The sequence below is a fragment of the Geotrypetes seraphini genome, chromosome 3 (assembly GCF_902459505.1).
Source record: "Geotrypetes seraphini chromosome 3, aGeoSer1.1, whole genome shotgun sequence".
Lineage (NCBI taxonomy): Eukaryota > Metazoa > Chordata > Amphibia > Gymnophiona > Dermophiidae > Geotrypetes > Geotrypetes seraphini.
The window spans coordinates 203,692,866-203,711,962 of NC_047086.1; the positions used below are offsets into that span (position 1 = coordinate 203,692,866).

Genomic DNA, 19,097 nt, shown 5'->3' on the forward strand with positions numbered 1-19,097 from the left:
CTTCCAGAAAGCATTGCCAATGTCTCTCTCTCCCCTTTCAGATCTTCTTATAGGAGGCAGACTGTCACTTCTACCATCACTGGACCCTCATAACATCAGACCAATGGTTTTTCTAGGTGGTATCCCAGGGTTATGCCCTACAATTATTATAAAAGCCTCCATTCCAACCTCCAAGACAGTGTCTTTTCAACTCCCTCCAGAAGATCCTCCTTCACCAAGAGCTCTCAGTTCTTCTCCAGCTCAATGCAATAAAACAAGTTCCTTTGCAAGAGAGGAGCCGAGATTTCTGCTCCAAGTATTTCCTGATACTACAAAAGATCGGAGATCTCTGCTCAATTCTAGACCTCCATGCTCTCAACAAATACTTAATGAAGGAGAAGTTTTGCATGGTCTCTCTGAGAGAACACTCACCATTATTGGAGAAGAATGATTGACTCTGCTCTGTAGACTTCAAAGAAGCATGCACTCACATTCCCATCTTACCTACCTACAGGAAGTATTTTCACTTTTGAGTGGGTTCATGCCATTTCCATTACAAGGTTTTGCCATTTGGCCTAACATCAGCACTAAGAGTTTTCACAAAATGGTAGTGATGGCTGCAATCTTTCTCTCATGTGAGTTTAATGTATTTCCTTATCTAGATGAGTGGCTAATCAAGGCTTCATCATTGCAGCAAGTTCAGCATGCCATCAGTTCTACAGTTCATATATTAGAACTACTGGGTTTTGCAGTCAACTACTAGACATCATATCTCCAACCAACTGAAATCTTGGAGTTCATAGGAGTTCTTTTGGATACAGCGCTAGCTCAAGCTTTTCTACTTCAACAGAGAGTTAACAATCTTATCCACCTATGCCAGAAATTCTTCTCCCTACCATACATTACTGCACATCACATATTACAACTTCTAGGTCACATGGTGTCGACTGTTTATGTCACTCCATTCACATGTCTACACCTCAGAGTACATCAATGGACTCTTTACTCAGTGGACTCAAGCTACCTGGTCTCTTTCTCAACCAATACAAGTGATCTCAGAACTTCACTAGTCCCTCCACTAGTGGATGCTTCTATCCAATCTCTCCAGAGACCTTCTCTTCCAGCCTCATCCCCACCAGAAGCTGCTAACCATGGTAGGCTGGGGAGCCCACCTCAACAGCCTACATACCCAAGGCATCTGGACTCATTATGAGAAAATTCTCCACATCAATTTCCTAGAACTCTGCAATTTCCAGCACCCTTCATACCTTCCAGGATCACCTGCAGAATCAAGTAGTTCTCATCTGCACCAACAATCAAGTCACCATTTCTATTTGAACAAACAAAGAGGCATGGGGTCTCACCCACTCTGACAAGAAGCAATACAAATATGGAACTGGGCAGTTGCTTGCAACATTCTGCTCAATGCAGGTTATCTGGCAGGGAAACAAAATGTTTTAGTGGACAAGCTAAGTAGACTCCTTCAACCTCATGTGTAGTCTTTCAATATAACCCTCCTGTGGCAGATCTGCTTGGATTGGGGGACCCCTGAGCTTCCCCCACACAAAACAGAAACTTCCACTCTACTGCTAGAGACTCTACACTTCCACACATCTGAAGTTGGACGCCTTTCTCCTAGACTGGAGACAACGGTTGCTCCTTGCATTCCCTCCAATACCTCTAGTTGAGAAAACTCTACTCAGACTTCGCCAAGATCAAGCCACCATGATTTTCATCATGCCTCAGTGGCCATGTGAGCCATGGTTCCCTCTCTTCTTACAGCTCGGTGTTCGGGAACCATCTTACTTCAAACATCTATATTGGTTTTTGTTTTGTTTTATTCGGGTTTGTCTTAATAGTGTGTGTGAGTGTGTGTGTTTCTTGGGTAGCATCCTCAATAGTGTACCTATGAGAGTATGCATTGTTGAGTATAGGATGCATTATTTGCATTATAGGGTGCAACTATTGCACAGTTGATGACATAGGGAAAAAGTCAAACTCAAGGATTCTTTTCCTATTGATTTGTGTTAAGAATGACCATAGTCTTTGTGCTTAGGTAACACATTAGTGCATAGGGTCTTTGTGTATTCTTGTTTACTGAGTATTTATGCTTTTGTTTTTTTTTATTCCCCATCCAGAATCAGTTGCAAGGAATCGTGTTTGACTTCATCACCCAACAGGTTTTCGACATCAGCATCATGATCCTCATCTGTCTCAATATGGTCACCATGATGGTGGAGACGGATGACCAAAGTAAACGTGTGGAAGATGTCCTCTATTGGATTAATGTGGTGTTCATAGTCCTCTTCACTTCAGAGTGTGTGCTAAAGCTCTTTGCGCTCAGGCATTATTACTTCACCATTGGATGGAACATTTTTGACTTTGTGGTTGTGATTCTTTCTATTGTAGGTGAGTGAAAGAAAGAGAAATCCGCAGTTCCATCCCTCTGCCTCATGACGTCATTGCCAGTGAAAGGTCCCAGATAAGCAGGGCCTGGAATTCGATGCTCTTTATTTCTTCCCAGGGTAGATACAACCAAGGCCAGTGCAAGCTTTTCCTTGCACACGGGGGTTCCAGTATCACTCTACCTCAACTGTGATCTGAACAGTGGCCTACCAAGTGGGAAAAGTGGGTCTAAGGCTCCTGGGTGCCAGCCTGAGGAGTGACACTCGCAGAGCACTCAAAAGCACTGATATCAGGGCTTTTGAGCCATTTATGCAATCAAGGCCCTATTGCATCTTCACCCCTCTAAAAGGATAGCTATTTTGGAGGAACAGGGAATACAGAAGGTGATATGTGTGTTGGGGGAGTGTAGATATAATCTTTGGCCCCTAGGTTCAGGAGACTCATGGTACATGGATCTAAATGGACCACCTCTCAAGGAAGAGAGATTTCATTTCTCCTTGTTGATACATTCTTGACCATCCCTGCTGAAGCTTCAGGGTGATTTTGCTCCTATGGAGTGAACAGTCTTTTGGGAACTGGGATGCAACTCACCTATTTATTTTATAGGCTTTCAGTTGGTCACAATTTTTGCCCTTGCTGGCCTGGGGCAGAGAAGCCCTAGTAATTGTGAGATAAGAAGTTTATTATGTCAGTGTCAGTCAATTCAATCCTCAGGTCCAAACTATGACATGCTTAAAGTAACCCCTATTATAGTGGTTCTCAACTCGGTCCTCAGGATACATCTAACCGGTCAAGTTTTCAGGATACCCTCAATGCAGTGGCTTAGTAAAAGGGGGGGGGAGTGGACCACCTCGGGTGTCATCTTGAGAGTGCCAGTATCTCTCCCACCTCCCCACCCACCCCCACGCAACGCTCGCGTCCTCCCTTCCCTGCTCCCCTTACCTCTTTAAAATGTTTACCAGCGTGAGCAACTACTCTAGTCAGCTGCTCACACCAGCCTGACTCCCTCTGAAATCAGTTCTGGGTCACAGGGCCAGGAAGTGACATCAGAGGGAAAGCCAATGCCAGCACAAGCAGCAGTACAGAGAAGCTGGCGATGATTTAAAGAGGTATGGGGGTAGGAAGGGAGGGCGCAAGTGTGGCGTGGCGGCGTGGAAGGAGTGGGGGGAGTGGCGGAGAAGTACCAGGGGCAGAGAGGAGGACACGGGGGGACCCTTACTACATCACTGCCTCAATGAATATGCATAAAATAAATTTGCATATCAAGGAGGCAGCACATGCAAATCCATCTCATGCATATTCAGGGGTGTGCCATGAGGATTGGGTTGAGAACTATTGCTTTACTAAATCAGGCACCAAATCCTAGTAACTCTACTTTTTATTTTGAGATGTAAAGCAGCAACAGCTTTTTATAGCAGAATTTATGGATAAAAATCTAAAATTTGTGTGAGGCTTCTTTATATTCCCCACTGGTTGTTGAAATATCTTCTGACCTTTCCTGCAGCACTTTTAAGAACTCATCATTTTGCCCTTTGGAGACATTTTGCTTTTCAAATGGTCATTTATGAACCACTCAACAGATTCATAGTCCTGAAGTTCTGACAATAGGAGAGTGTGCTTTAGCTCTTAGCCTGTATCTAGAAGATGAATACGAAACAGTGGGGAAAAAAGATGGCCATCTTTGGATCTCTGATTGGAACATGATGCAGAGTATAAGGAGAAGCTTTAGAGAAAAAGATAAAAAAATAAAAAATGCAAAAAAAAAACCCCCACCTCTAAATAAAATTTAGTTGGGAATTAGTTGGTTGTCTGGTACACTGAAATATTGTCCTACATTAGGGACACTGAAATCCAGACATCTACTGCTACAAACAGGTCTGATTTTAAGAATGAATCATTATGAAAATTAATCTTGTTGAATCAAAAACAAACCTGTTTGCAGCACTCATTGACCAGGATTCACAATCCCTTTCTAGTTTTGGGTGCTGAATATGGTTGGTGATATCTTTACAGTCATCTTCTCAATAGAAGAATTACACTGGGGCCAATATTCAGACAATGGGAGACAGCCCGCCAAAGTCCTGCGGTTGGCGCTGAGCCCATATATTCAGTGCCCGGCTGTTTCCAGTAACTGGCATTAAATATCCGGTTTCACGTTTGGCTGTGACAACTTAGCCGGTTCAGCTGATATTCAGTGCTGGCTGGTTAAATGTTTAGCAGTCAAAGATAGGTCTACTATTTAGGTGGCCTATTTTGACCACTAAACTTGCCTGGTTTGGCGCTGAATATCCATAATATAGATGGTTAGCGCCTAACCATTAACTGGGATATTCAGCGGGAGATAGCTGGTTATCTCTTGCTGAATATCTGCAGTTAGGCACCGATATGCTATTTAACCAGCGAGGAGCTGATCCTGGCTAGTTCAATAAGAACATAAGAACATAAGCAGTGCCTCCGCCGGGTCAGACCATAGGTCCATCCCGCCCAGCAGTCCGCTCCCGCGGTGGCCCGAACAGGTCACGGCCTGTCTGAGTCACCAGAAGGGGCCCCCTTGCCACCTTGGTTTCCCATTGAGTCCTATCTTCCCATCGAAGTCCTAACCCTCCGGTCTTGCACATCCACGACCTGGTTGGATTTCTATACTTATTTCCTGGTTAGCTTTCTATACCTGTGTTACATCCCAGAACCTCTCTCAGTATCCCACGATCCCCTTATCCCTCAGGAATCCGTCCAATCCCTGTTTGAACCCTTGTACCGTACTCTGCCTGATCACTTCCTCCGGTAGCGCATTCCAAGTGTCCACGACCCTTTGGGTGAAAAAAAACTTCCTTGCATTTGTTCTGAACCTATCTCCCTTCAGTTTCTCCGAATGCCCCCTCGTGCCTGTTGACCCCTTCAGCCTGAAGAATCTGTCCCTATCCACCCTCTCTATGCCCCTCATGATCTTGAAGGTCTCTATCATATCTCCCCTGAGCCTCCTCTTTTCCAGAGAGAAGAGCCCCAGCCTATCCAACCTCTCGGCGTATGGGCAGTGTTCCAGCCCTCTTACCAGTTTCGTTGCTCTCCTTTGGATATTGAAGGGGGGCAGGGCAGGATTAATTTGTCAAGGGCCACTAGGCACACAAGTACACTGGGCCCCTTGTCCCATCCCACCATGCCCAGCCCCATTTTCTTATTTACTTCTTTGTTTACACTTTATTTCTTTTATTTTAAAATTCAAAACAAACAACAAAGATTACCATACCAGTGCCAGTGTACAGTTTCTCTTCTATGCAACCTTCAAACATCTCTGAACAAAACTCCCCTTCCTTCCTAGATGAAGAGATCTTCAGCTGGCAGGGCTTTGGGAAGCCCACCAATTTATATTTTGTATATGGGTAGGAGGCATGGGGTATGGTGGGAAGAAAATTTAGTGCCCATCATTTTATTGAACTAATACATTTCTCACTTAGCTTTCAGAGGTTAAAACCTCTTTCTTCAGATCAGTAAATTATACTGCTGTTACAGTATCCCTGCCCTGACCTGAGGAAAGGAGTTATGGTCTCTGAATTAGTATAAAATCTATTTAAATTAGTTCAATAAACAGTATCATCTTATTTCCATTTTCTATTAATAAACGATTATCAACACAGCTACAATAATATCTTATCCTAAGGCAAAAATAAATAAAACAAATAGAAATCTTTATCCCAGGACAAGCAGGCAGCCTATTCTCACATATGGGTGACGTCACCAACAGAGCCCCGATGCGGAAGCCTCACAAGCAGACTTGCTTGTAGAAACTAGAAGTTTCAAGTAAGCCACACCGCGCATGCGCGAGTGCCTTCCCACCCAGCACAGGGCACGTCTCCTCAGTTCTGTTTTCCGCAGAGTCGAGAAGTCCATCTGTGACTCTCTGCATTCAACTTACTTACTTTATGCCTTCTATCACCGCGGATTGTGTTATTTTCTTCACGAATCACTGTATTTATTTTATTTTTCGTTTAAAAAAAAAATTTTATTTCTTCCATTCGGCTGCCGGGGCAGGCCGCTTGGCTGCAGTCCAGAGGCTTTGACCTTGCAGCGGCTGTTTTTCCTCCTATGTCCCAGACAACAACAGGCTTCAAGAAGTGTAGCCAGTGTCAGCATGCAATTTCTCTTACGGACCCACAAAGTAAGTGCCTTGGGCCAGACCATCACCCAAAGTCGTGCGAGCGCTGTGCTATTCTTCAACCTCGAGCTCTTAAACGTCGTCTGCTTTCAGTGGAGAAGCTCTTTGGGATGGATTCAACCACTTCCTCGACTCCGAAGCCGACCTCGGTCTCACCTTCGACCGAGGTTCCTCCTGCCTCCAATGCTTTGACCTCGAGTCTCATCAGACCTTCTTCGTTTGCAGTGGCTCTTTCCTCGACGACGTCTGCTGTATCTTCCCCTGTATACTCAGGTCAGATAGCTCAGCAGAAAGTTCCAGCAGTGGTGCTTAAGGTGCCTAAGACTTCCAAGTCGAAGCACATTTCCACTGCCTCTGTGGAACCTCCAGGCAAAGCAGGTGGTCCAGTTTCAGACGCGGATCCATCCTTGCCGGCTTCTTTCCAGACCATGTTAGAGCAGCAATTCATTCAGTTCCTCACCAATATGGGACTGAAGCTTGTTACTCTAATCCAGCCTGGGCATCCTGCAGACTCCCGCGAGGTTGAGCCTCTTCCTATGCCTCAGACTGAGACTACACACTCTATGCAGGGAGCAGAGTCTTTGCGAGTGTCTGGTCTGGCATCTATGCACGTAAAGCAAGGAGCAGATTCTTTGCCAGCTCCTCGACAGGAATCCTCACACTCCATACAAGGAGCAGAGTCTTTGGGGGTACATCGAGGTTCCTTCATCAAGCCTCTGGAGCTTCGATCCACAGCTTCCAGCCCCATCCATTCCTTGGTGCCATCGACTGCTTCCATCTCCGGGGCGAAGTCTTCTCAAACTTCGAGATCTGCTTCCAAGCACCGTTCTCACCGATATTTGAGGTCTTCATCGAGGCATACTTCCAGGCATAGCTTTTCTTCCAAAGAGCGTCCTTCTTCAACTAAGCCTCGATCTACACCTTCCAGTTCTACTAGACCACCGATTCGATCGAGGTCTCCACTTCCAAACCTCGAGGACTCAGTGGCTTTGATTGCTTCGTCTAAGTCTCCCTATTCTTTTGATGCCTTTTTTCCAGCCGAAGCTTCATCTTCGACCCAGGCTGCCTCAACGACGTCGAGTCCTTCTCGAGGCAAGGCATTGGCAGATCAGCTATCTTTCTCATCTTTTCTTTGTCAGATGGCTATAGACTTGGACCTTCAATTGGATGCTGGTTCCAAATACTCTAAGGAGTATCTCAAAGTCATGCATCTTCCACAACCTCCGGCAGAGTCATTTAACCTTCCTCTTCACAAGCTTTTGTCTCAGACTTTTACCAAATGCCTGGAGACTCCTTAGGCAATTCCAGCTGTTCCAGGCAAATTGGACTCCAGATATAAAACTCTCCATTGCAAAGGATTTGAGAATTCACAATTATCTCACCAATCTCTCCTTGTGGAGTCATCCTTGAAGAGGTCCTATCCTTCCAAGGTTTATGCTACCGTTCCTCCTGGAAGGGAAGGGAAAACTATGGACAAATTTGGACGTCGCATCTATCAAAATGCCATGATGTCCTCTAAAGTCCTTAATTACAATTTTCATTTTATAACTTATTTTGAGTTCCTCATTGCTCTTTTGCTTAAATTTATCAGTTATTTAGATACTCAAAAGCACTTTGAATTTCAAGAAGTTATAGCTTCTCTATCACAACTCAGATTACATCTACTTCAGTCTTCTTACGATGCCTTTTGGTTGTCTGCTAGGGTGGCTGCTTGTTCTGTAGCAATGCGCCGCCTTGCTTAGCTTCGTACAATTGACATGGATCCTAATCTTCAGGACCGCTTGGCTAATATTCCTTGTGCAGGCAATGATCTCTTCAATGAATCTATTGAGGCAGCCACCAAGAAATTGTCTGAGCATGAAAAATCTTTTGCTTCTATTGTCAGACCTAAGCCAAAGCCAGCTCCTGCCAAGCCTGCACGCCCTCCTATTTATCAGAGGCGTTTTGCTCCTTACACTCGCCCTCCTCTTAAGAAACAGCAGAATCAGAAACCTCAACCTTCTGCTGCACCTAAGGCTACGCAGCCTTTTTGACTCCACCATTCTGTCTCTGTCCTATCTTCCCCCTATTGGAGGTCATCTCCATCATTTTTACCACCGATGGGAGACAATCACATCCGACCTCTGGGTACTATTAATCATCAGGGAAGGATACTCTCTTCATTTCACTCAGGTTCCACCAGAGCTTCCTCCAAGAGAGTATCCTTCCAGTCCATCCCAGACCGCCCTTCTTCAGGAAGCTCAAGCTCTGCCTCATCTCCATGCCATCGAACCAGTTCCTTTGGAACAGCAGAACAGGGGGTTTTACTCCCGTTACTTCCGTGTTCTGAAGAAGACAGGCGATCTGCAGCCCATTCTGGATCTCAGGGCTCTCAACAAATTTTTAGTCAAAGAAAAATTTTGCATGTTATTCCTGGCATCCCTTTATCCCCTCCTAGATCAGAACAACTGGTTATGCTCTTTGGATCTCAAAGGGGCTTATACTCATATTCCCATTCATCCGGTCTCCCGCCAATATCTCAGATTTCAGGTGGGGTATCTGCATTATCAATACAGAGTGCTGCCCTTTGGCCTGGCTTCATCTCCCAGAGTGTTCACCAAGTGCCTGGTAGTGGTAGCTGCAGCTCTCACAAACCATGGTCTTCAGGTATTTCCCTACCTGGACTACTGGCTCATCAAAGATTCAACATCTCAAGGGGTTATTGTAGCGACCCAACGGACTACGTGGTTCCTGCAGAGTTTGGGATTCGAAATCAATTTTCCCAAATCCCAACTTCAACCCTCTCAGAATCTACAATTCAGAGCTGTTCTGGATACTATCCAACTCAGAGCATTCCTTCCGCAACAACGTCTGGAAGTCCTCCTTCAGCTCTGTCATACAGTGTCTTCCTACGCCTCCATATCAGCGAGACACATGATGGTACTCTTGGGTCACATGGCCTCCACAGTACATGTGACTCCTTTTGCCAGACTTCATCTCAGAATTCCTCAGTGGACCCTGGCATCTCAGTGGATGCAGGTTTGCGATCCACTTTCTCAACACATTGCAGTCACTCCTTCAAAAAGACAGTCTCTCCGCTGGTGGATGCTCTCTTCCAATTTCTCCAGAGGCTTGCTGTTTCAAACGCGCCCTAATCAGAAGGTCCTCACAAATTCCTCGACCTACGCTTGAGACGCTCATCTCGAAGGCCTCCGTACTCAAGGCCACTGGACCAGTACGGATCATCAGTGTCACATCAATCTGTTGAAACTCAGAGCGATCTTCAATGCTCACAAAGCTTTTCAACATCTTCTTCACGACCATGTAGTCCTCATTCGGACAGACAACCAAGTCGCCATGTATTATGTCAACAAACAGGGAGGGACGGGATCTTCCACTCTTTGTCAAGAAGCTCTGAAGGTTTGGGACTGGGCAATCCGCCTCAATACCTTCCTCAAAGCTGTCTACATCCAAGGGGCGAATAATTGCTTGCGGACAACTTGAGTCGTCTTCTGCAACCTCACGAATGGATGCTCCATTCCTCACCTCTTCATCACATTTTTTCACAGTGGGAAATTCCTCAGATAGATCTCTTTGCAGCTCCCTACAACCACAAACTGGCTCAGTTCTGCTCCAGGATCTATTCTCCTCATCGCCTTGAGGCAGATGCTTTTTTTCTGGAATGGACGAATCTCTTCCTGTATGCATTCCCTCCATTCCCTCTCATTCTCAAGACTCTTGTCAAGTTAAAGAACGAACATGCTACCATGATTCTGATTGCTCCTCGGTGGCCGAGACAATCTTGGTACTCCCTTCTACATCAACTCAGCAGCAGGGAGCCATACCTTCTACCAGTTTTTCCATCTCTGCTTACACAGTCAGGGATCTCTACTTCATCCCAACCTGCAGTCTCTATACCTGACAGCTTGGTACCTCTCAACATAACTCCTCTTCAGTTTTCTCAATCTGGAAGAGACATTTTAGAGGCTTCTAGGAAACCTACCACTAGACAATGCTATCACCAAAAATGGACTAGATTTTCTACGTGGTGTTTTTCTCACGATAAAGAGCCTCAACATTCCTTCTTATCTTCTGTTTTAGACTACCTTACCTATTCAACAAACAAGACCCGTAACTGCCCCCTGCCAGCATTACCTGCCCCAAGTTCGACCCTCCCCCACCTTCCTAAACGCTTTCTTCCCTCTCTTCTACCCACTCCCTCCTGCTTCAGCCAAGTTCGGCTAAATTGTGTTATTAATCTAATAAATTGTTGTAAATCGGCATGTCAATGCGGATCCTAATGTAATTGCTGTGAACCGCCTAGAACTCGAAAGGTATGGCGGTATATAAGAATAAAATTATTATTATTATTATTATTACCTTTTGCACTTATCCACCTCTGGCCTCAAATCTACATCGATCCGAATCCATCTCAGTGCAATTGCTGCTTTCCATCAGCCTATTGATGGAAAACCCCTTTCTGTTCATCCGGTGGTTTCCAGATTCATGAAAGCATTTTTCAATGTCAAACCTCCTCTCAAACCGCCTCCAGTGGTTTGGGACCTCAGTGTTGTTCTTGCTCAATTGATAAAGCCTCCATTTGAACCAATGTCTACGGCTCATCTGAAGTATCTCACTTGGAAAGTGGTGTTTCTCATTGCTCTCACTTCTGCTCGAAGAGTCAGTGAGCTGCAAGCTTTAGTTGCTGATCCATCTTTCACTGTGTTCCATCATGACAAGGTGGTTCTACGTACTCATCCTAAATTTCTCCCTAAAGTGGTTTCGGAATTTCATCTCAACCAATCCATTGTTCTTCCAGTGTTCTTTCCAAAGCCTCATTCTCATCCTGGAGATTCAGCTCTTCATACTCTGGACTGTAAACGTGCTTTGGCCTTCTATTTGGAACACACCAAACCACACAGAACTGCTCCTCAACTTTTTGTCTCCTTCGATCCAAATAAGTTGGGACATCTTTTCTCTAAGCGTACCATCTCCAACTAGATGGCTGCTTGTATCTCCTTCTGCTATGCACAGGCTGGATTACCCCTACAGAGTAGAGTTACAGCCCATAAGGTCAGAGCAATGGCAGCTTCAGTAGCTTTCCTCAGATCTACACCTATTGAGGAAATTTGCAAGGCTGCTACTTGGTCCTCGGTTCATACTTTCACTTCTCACTATTGTCTGGATGTTTTCTCCAGACGGGATGGCCATTTTGGCCAGACAGTATTACAAAATTTATTCTCCTAAACTGCCAACACTCCCACCATCCCATTCTGGTTATCTTGGAGGTCACCCATATGTGAGAATAGGCTGCCTGCTTGTCCTGGAATAAAGCACAGTTACTTATTGTAACAGGTGTTATCCAGGGACAGCAGGCAGCTATTCTCACATATGGGTGACCTCCAAGCTAACCAGAATGGGATGGTGGGAGTGTTGGCAGTTTAGGAGAATAAATTTTTTAATACTTACCCACCTCTCCTGGTTGGGTTCTCTGCTAGCTATCTGAACTGAGGAGACGCGCCCTGTGCTAGGTGGGAAGGCACTCACGCATGCGCGGTGCGGCTGACTCAAAACTTCTAGTTTCTACAAGCAAGTCTGCTTGCGAGGCTTCCATATCGGGGCTCCGTTGGTGACATCACCCATATGTGAGAATAGCTGCCTGCTGTCCCTGGATAACACCTGTTACGGTAACTGTGCTTTTTCTACCTTTGTTGTCTGGTTTCTGCTTTCCTCATTTTCTCATCATTCTCTTCCCTCCATCCACTGTCTGCCCTCTCTCTGCCTCTTCCATATGGCATCTCCTCTCTTTCTATGCCTCTTCCAGAAATTGTCTGCCTCTCCCTTCTATCTCTCCTCCACCCCCATTGGTGTGGCATCCATCTTCTTCCCTTCCCTCCTTCAATGGTCTGGCATCTCTCTCCTGTCTTTTCCTTCCCTTCCCTCTCCCACACCCCAGTGGGCTGGCATTTCACTCAATCCTCTACCTTCCCCCCACTTCTATCAGCATCTGCCCCCTTTCTTTCCTTCCAACCCAATTGCATCCAGTATCCTTCCCCCTTATGTCTCTCTTCCCTTTCCTTGCACACCAATTCCATCAGCATCTGCCCCCTTTCTCTCCCTCCATCAAGGTTTCAAGGTTTATTTTGATTTGATAAATCGCCTATTCAAATTACTAAGCGAGTTACAGCAGAATAAAATAAATATACATTTAGACATACTATTTAAAATTAATAATAATAGGTTGGACCGACAAGTTTACAAACTGATTAATACACAAGGAGTGGAGGGGTAAAGTTACAATTCAATGCTTTAAAATGAAAACAGAACCATGGAAAAAACATTAGGGAGGGAATAGTATAAACCTGGAAGGTAACTACTTTAGCATTTAAGGATAATTTAAAGATTAAAAGCATCTTTAAAAAGGAAGCTTTTTTAATTATTTTTAAAATGGCTGAGATCCTTTTCCTCTTTAATGTATTGGGGCAAAGTATTCCAAAGTTGGGGGGGCCATCACCGAAAACATGTCATGTCTTCTGGTTCCGATGACTTTCAAAGAAGGAACTGCTAAGAGCTTTTGGACAGTACATCGAAGGGAACGTGGTGTATTATAAGGAATAAGCATTCTATTGATAAATTGTGGTTCATTGGAAGATAAAGTTTTAAACACTAAAAGTAATATTTTAAAAGTGATAAGGTGATTTATTGGAAGCCAGTGTGAATTGATCAGAAATGGGATAACATGGTCATATTTATTACCATTATGAATAAGTTTGACAGCTATATTTTGTATTATTTGAAGACGCTTTTTTTTCCTTTTGTGTGATGTTTATTAATGAGTTACAGTAATCAAGTTTAGCAATGACTAGGGAATGGATTAAAATGTTTATTGATTTTGGCTCAAGAAATTTAGAGATTGAGTGAATCATGCGTAATCTATAGAAACAACATTTGACGGTATTACTTATGTGTTCATGATAAGAGAGCTTATCATCAATGATGACACCTAGTATTCTTAATGAAGTTACTAAATCCAGATGAATGTTATTTAGAGTAAAAGGGATACTCAAACTTATTTCCTTTTTCCACGGGAAAAGCAATGCTTTTGTTTTTTGTATATTTAGAGCTAGCCTGTTGGTATTAAGCCAGTCTTTAATTGTCTCAAGTTTTGTTGATCTCAATTATTTCTTCTGTATTCTCTGTATTTAGGGGATATGAAAGTTGAATGTCCTCAGCATATGTATACGTGGTAAAGCCAATCGATTGACATATGCTTAATAGGGGTGATAGAAAAATATTAAACAATAATGGGGAAAGAATGGATCCTTGGGGAATGCCATAAGTGAGTGTATAGGCCTTTGATGTCATGTTATTGAAACTGACTAAGGATGAACGATTGGAAAGAAATGAGGTGAACCATTCTAGTATTTAGTCACAGACACCTATAGATTTTAATCTATCTAGAAGTAAAGCATGATCGATTGTATCAAATGCTGCTGATAGATCTAATGAAAAGAGGATGACGGATTTATGGTGATCAAGGTGATAATGTATATTTGTAATCAGTCCAATCAATGAATACTCTGTATTATGGTTTTTCCTGAATCCTATCTGGTTTGGGTGTAGTACATTGGTTGATTTGACAAAGTCTGATAGCTGATCAAATACTAATCTTTCTGTTAGTTTAACTAAGAATGGAATATTAGCGATGGGGCGATAGTTTGAGGCATCATCAAGACTGGATTTATGATCCTTTAGTATTGGAAAAATTGTTGCAGTTTTCCATCACCCTTCCATACCACGCTGCCCCACCGCCCTTCCATACCATCCTTCCCACCACCCTTCCATACCACCCTGCCCCCTTTCTCTTCCTCCACCACCCTTCCATACCATCCTTCTCACATAGAAACATAGAAACATAGAAATAGACGGCAGATAAGGGCCCACGGCCCATCTAGTCTGCCCACCTTAATGTCCCTCCCCTACCTTTGCCCTGTGAATAGATCCCATGTGCCGATCCCATTTGGCCTTAAAATCAGGCACGCTGCTGGCCTCAATCACCTGTAGTGGAAGACTATTCCAGCGATCAACCACTCTTTCAGTGAAAAAGAATTTCCTGGTGTCACCTCGTAGTTTCCCGCCCCTGATTTTCAACGGATGCCCTCTTGTTGTCGTGGGACCCTTGAAAAAGAAGATATCTTCCTCCGCCTCGATGTGGCCCGTAAGATACTTGAACGTCTCGATCATGTCCCCCCTCTCTCTGCGCTCCTCGAGCGAGTATAGCTGTAATTTGTCAAGCCGTTTTTCGTATGGTAGATCCTTGAGTCCCGAGACCATCCGGGTGGCCATTCTTTGCACCGACTCCAGTCTCAGCACATCCTTGCGATAATGCGGCCTCCAGAATTGCACACAGTATTCCAGGTGGGGCCTCACCATGGATCTATACAATGGCATAATGACTTCCGCCTTACGACTGACGAAACCCCTTCGTATGCAGCCCATGATTTGTCTTGCCTTGGACGAAGCCTGCTCCACTTGATTGGCAGACTTCATGTCCTCACTGATGATTACCCCCAAGTCTCGTTCTGCTACCGTTTTTGCTAGGATCTCGCCATTAAGGGTATAAGACTTGCATGGATTCTGGCTGCCCAGGTGCATAACTTTGCATTTTTTGGCATTGAAGTTGAGTTGCCATGTCCTAGACCATCGCTCCAGTAGGAGTAGGTCGTGCATCATGTTGTCGGGCACTGAATCTTCGTCTGTTGTGCATTTGCCCACTACATTACTCAGTTTGGCGTCATCGGCGAATAATGTTATTTTACCTCGAAGCCCTTCTGCCAAGTCTCTTATAAAGATGTTGAATAGGATTGGGCCCAAGACTGAGCCCTGTGGTACTCCACTAATCACCTCTGTCATTTCGGAGGGGGTGCCGTTCACCACCACCCTTTGGAGCCTACCTCCAAGCCAGCTCCCAACCCATTTCGTCAATGTGTCACCTAATCCTATAGAACTCATCTTGCTCAGTAACCTGCGGTGTGGTACGCTATCAAATGCTTTGCTAAAGTCCAGGTACACGATGTCCAGGGACTCCCCAATATCCAGCTTCCCCGTTACCCAGTCAAAGAAGCTGATCAGGTTGGATTGGCAGGATCTCCCCTTAGTAAATCCATGTTGTCGGGGATCCCGTAGATTCTCCTCATCCAACCCTTTCATACCACCCTGCCCCTTTTCTCTCCCTCCACTACCTTTCCATGCTCCTTTCTCTCTCCCCCTCCAAACATTGCAGCTGCCGGCTCTGCCCTCTGAGCTCCTTTGCAAAAGGCAGCCTGAAAGCAGAATTAGAACAGCTGATGCCAACGGGGGCCCCCTCCCACATTAACGGCAGCGCAGCCCGATCTGTTACAGGAAGGTCCTTCGATGACTGCATCTGCCGGTCCATCCCCCTCCGACGTCACTTCTTCCAGAGCAAGAAAGTGACGTCAGAGGGGGATGGACCAGCAGACGCAGTCATTGCGGGACCTTCCTGTAACAGAGCCGGCCACGTTGCCATCGAAGGGGGGCCCATTACCGTTGATGCCAGGAGGGAGCCATTGCCGTCGATGCCGATTGGGGGGGGGAGCCGTTGCTGTTTAAAAAAATGGCAAGGTGAGTCATCCTCCTTCAGCGGCCCCCCCTAACAGTTTCAGACCCTAGGCACATGCCTACTGGGCCTATTCATTAATCCATCCCGGGGGGAACTATTTTGGGCACTGTTTTTTAACAGCAGTTTTAAAACAATAATGTGTGTCCTACAAATTGTCCAACTCCACTGGGAAGCTAAGGATCATTAATTCCTAACACAAATTGTTCCGGAGATATACCGTACTTCAATCATTCTGGAAAAAAAGCAAACTGAAATATGGTAAATTCCAGGGACTTACCTGCTAATCTTTGCCAAAATAGATGGAAATCTAAAAATTGTTAGGAGCCAAGGACATGTAAAAATGTGTCTGGTTTTTGATCAAACTATGATGTCTTCTACAGGGCGAGAACTGAGGATGCTCCTAGTAATCCTGGAAATCATGTAGCAATATAGATCATTATAGGGGAACTCATCTACAAGGGTTCTTCAAAAGGTTTCTACACTTTCATATTTTTGCGGGAAATGGTTGGGGCAGAAGAAGTGTTAAGAGGGCGTGTCATAGAATATCATGTGACTAGTCAGGCAAACGGCTTACCTTGCAGGTACTGATGTAATTTGCTTTTAAGATATTTAATAAATAGTGTTTAAAATGATAAAAGTGTGGAAATATTTTGAAGATCCCTCGTATTTCAGATCTTTTGGAACCATCCTGGAGATTAAAGACAAATTTTAGCTTAAAAAGAAGTTGTATAGTGCAGCATTTCAAAAGTAGTAATACCCTTGCATCCAGGTAAATACCTTGGAAATAAATTTAACAAAGAGTTGTTTTTTTTAAAACTTCAAAAATATAGTGCCTATGAAAGAACAGGTTTGGCTAAATTCATGTTCATAGCTTATAGAGCTAGGGGCTCAACCATTTGCATTCACTGAGTAAATGTGTTTTTTTCCTATCTAACCACAATGTCATGCATTGTTCTCCTGCCTAGGTCTGTGCTTGTCCGATCTCATTGAGAAATACTTTGTGTCACCTACGCTGTTCCGAGTCATTCGCTTGGCCCGCATTGGTCGTGTCCTGCGTCTTATCAAGGGAGCCAAAGGAATCCGCACCCTGCTTTTTGCCTTAATGATGTCCTTGCCTGCCTTATTCAACATTGGCCTGCTGCTCTTCCTGGTCATGTTTATCTTCTCCATGTTTGGGATGTCCAACTTTGCCTATGTGAAGAAAGAGGGTGGGATTGATGACATGTTCAACTTTGAAACCTTCGGCAACAGCATGATATGTCTTTTTCAGATCACTACATCAGCCGGCTGGGATGGGCTGCTACTGCCCATCCTAAACCGACCGCCAGACTGCGACATGGAGAAGGAGAACCCGGGGAGCAATGTGAAAGGTGATTGTGGCAATCCCTCGATGGGCATCTTTTTCTTTGTCAGCTACATCATTATCTCCTTCCTTATTGTGGTAAACATGTATATTGCCATAATTCTGGAGAACTTTAGTGTGGCCACAGAGGAGAGTGCTGAGCCACTGAGTGAGGACGACTTTGAGACGTTCTATGAGATCTGGGAGAAGTTTGACCCAGATGCTACCCAGTTCATTGAGTACTCCAAGCTCTCAGACTTTGCAGATGCCCTGGAGCATCCACTTCGGGTCCCTAAACCCAACACTATTGAACTCATTGCCATGGACCTGCCCATGGTGAGTGGTGGCCGCATTCATTGCTTGGACATTCTCTTTGCCTTCACCAAGCGTGTCTTGGGTGAGAGTGGGGAGCTAGACATGCTGCGCCAGCAGATGGAAGAGAGATTTGTGGCGTCCAACCCTTCCAAAGTGTCCTACGAACCTATAACCACCACCCTGCGGCGCAAGCAGGAGGAAGTTTCAGCCATCATTATCCAGCGGGCTTACAGACGCCACCTGGCTGAGCGGGGCTTTGTGTACAGGCAGCCCAACAAGCTAGAGAATGGAGGTGCCCACCAAGACAAAAAGGAGAGCACTCCATCTACTGCCTCCCTGCCTTCTTATGATAGCGTGACCAAGCCCGACCAGGAGAAGCAGGTGAGGGAAAGAAAGCCTAGAGATGTCAGGGAATCCAAGTGTTAAAAACTGAAACAAACCATGTGTGCAGGCTGAACAAGATTGTTTACAGACTTCACATGGATATCAGCGCAGAGGTGCTGTGAAGACAGCAGAAGATCTATACCAAACGTAGCTTACTGTGTAACAGTGTTGCATCAAATGCAGTGCCCTACCACCTGTTTGTAAAGGACTGTAAAGGAGCCCCCAGTAATGAACAATTCATTTTTATATTGGTAATGTTTGGGGGGGTTGGTGTTATTTGGGGGGCACTGGTGAAGGGCAGGTGGTTACTGCATGTGCCACATCAGTCAATGCAATTTAGGGGAAAACAAAACAAAGGAAACTCGCTGCTAGGATCAGTATATATTTTCAAAGCTTCCCAGTGATTTGACTTTTTCCTTGTTGATTCCTGAAACAAAACAGAAAATACCAATTTAAGGGGTGGTTTGTTTGTGCAAAATGGTGTTTGCATTGTTATATTAGTTAAATGACAAAAAAAAAAAGAATCCTGAAAGAAAAAACAATAGCTTAACATTTAGCCCATGTCACTTGTCATAGTTTATTTGGTTATATATTTGCATAGGAATTTTCTACATGGGCATCACATGGTGTAAGAAAATAGGAGAAATCAGAAAACTATTATTATAATTAATTTGGGAGGGCTGAAGGGGATGGGGTGTGGGGACTTGCTCAGGCCGATTTACAAAAATAAAAAAAAAGTAAAAAAAAAAACAAAAAACCCAGAAAAAAAGTTTTGCTCGTTCAATGCATAGAAATAATTTGCATGTTGGCATGCTCTGATCAGGAACCATGCATGAAGAACCATAGCCAACAAGGCACTAATTACTCCAGCCCAGGGCCACACACAAGCCATATAGTCTGTG

At 44.6% G+C, this 19,097-nt stretch overlaps 1 protein-coding gene across 6 annotated transcripts in view; it reads left to right on the forward strand.

Annotated features, from left to right (window-relative positions):
• The window catches only part of SCN8A (sodium voltage-gated channel alpha subunit 8), a 411,930-nt gene extending 393,066 nt beyond the window's left edge, over window positions 1-18,864 (forward strand). For all 6 annotated transcript variants that reach the window (XM_033938385.1, XM_033938386.1, XM_033938387.1 and 3 more), the window contains 2 exons: window positions 2,118-2,388; window positions 17,120-18,864. In XM_033938385.1, the coding sequence (XP_033794276.1) occupies window positions 2,118-2,388; window positions 17,120-18,237 (1,389 nt within the window). In that variant the 3' untranslated portion in view covers window positions 18,238-18,864. The remainder of the gene's footprint in view (window positions 1-2,117; window positions 2,389-17,119) is intronic.
• The last annotated feature ends 233 nt before the right edge of the window (window positions 18,865-19,097 follow it).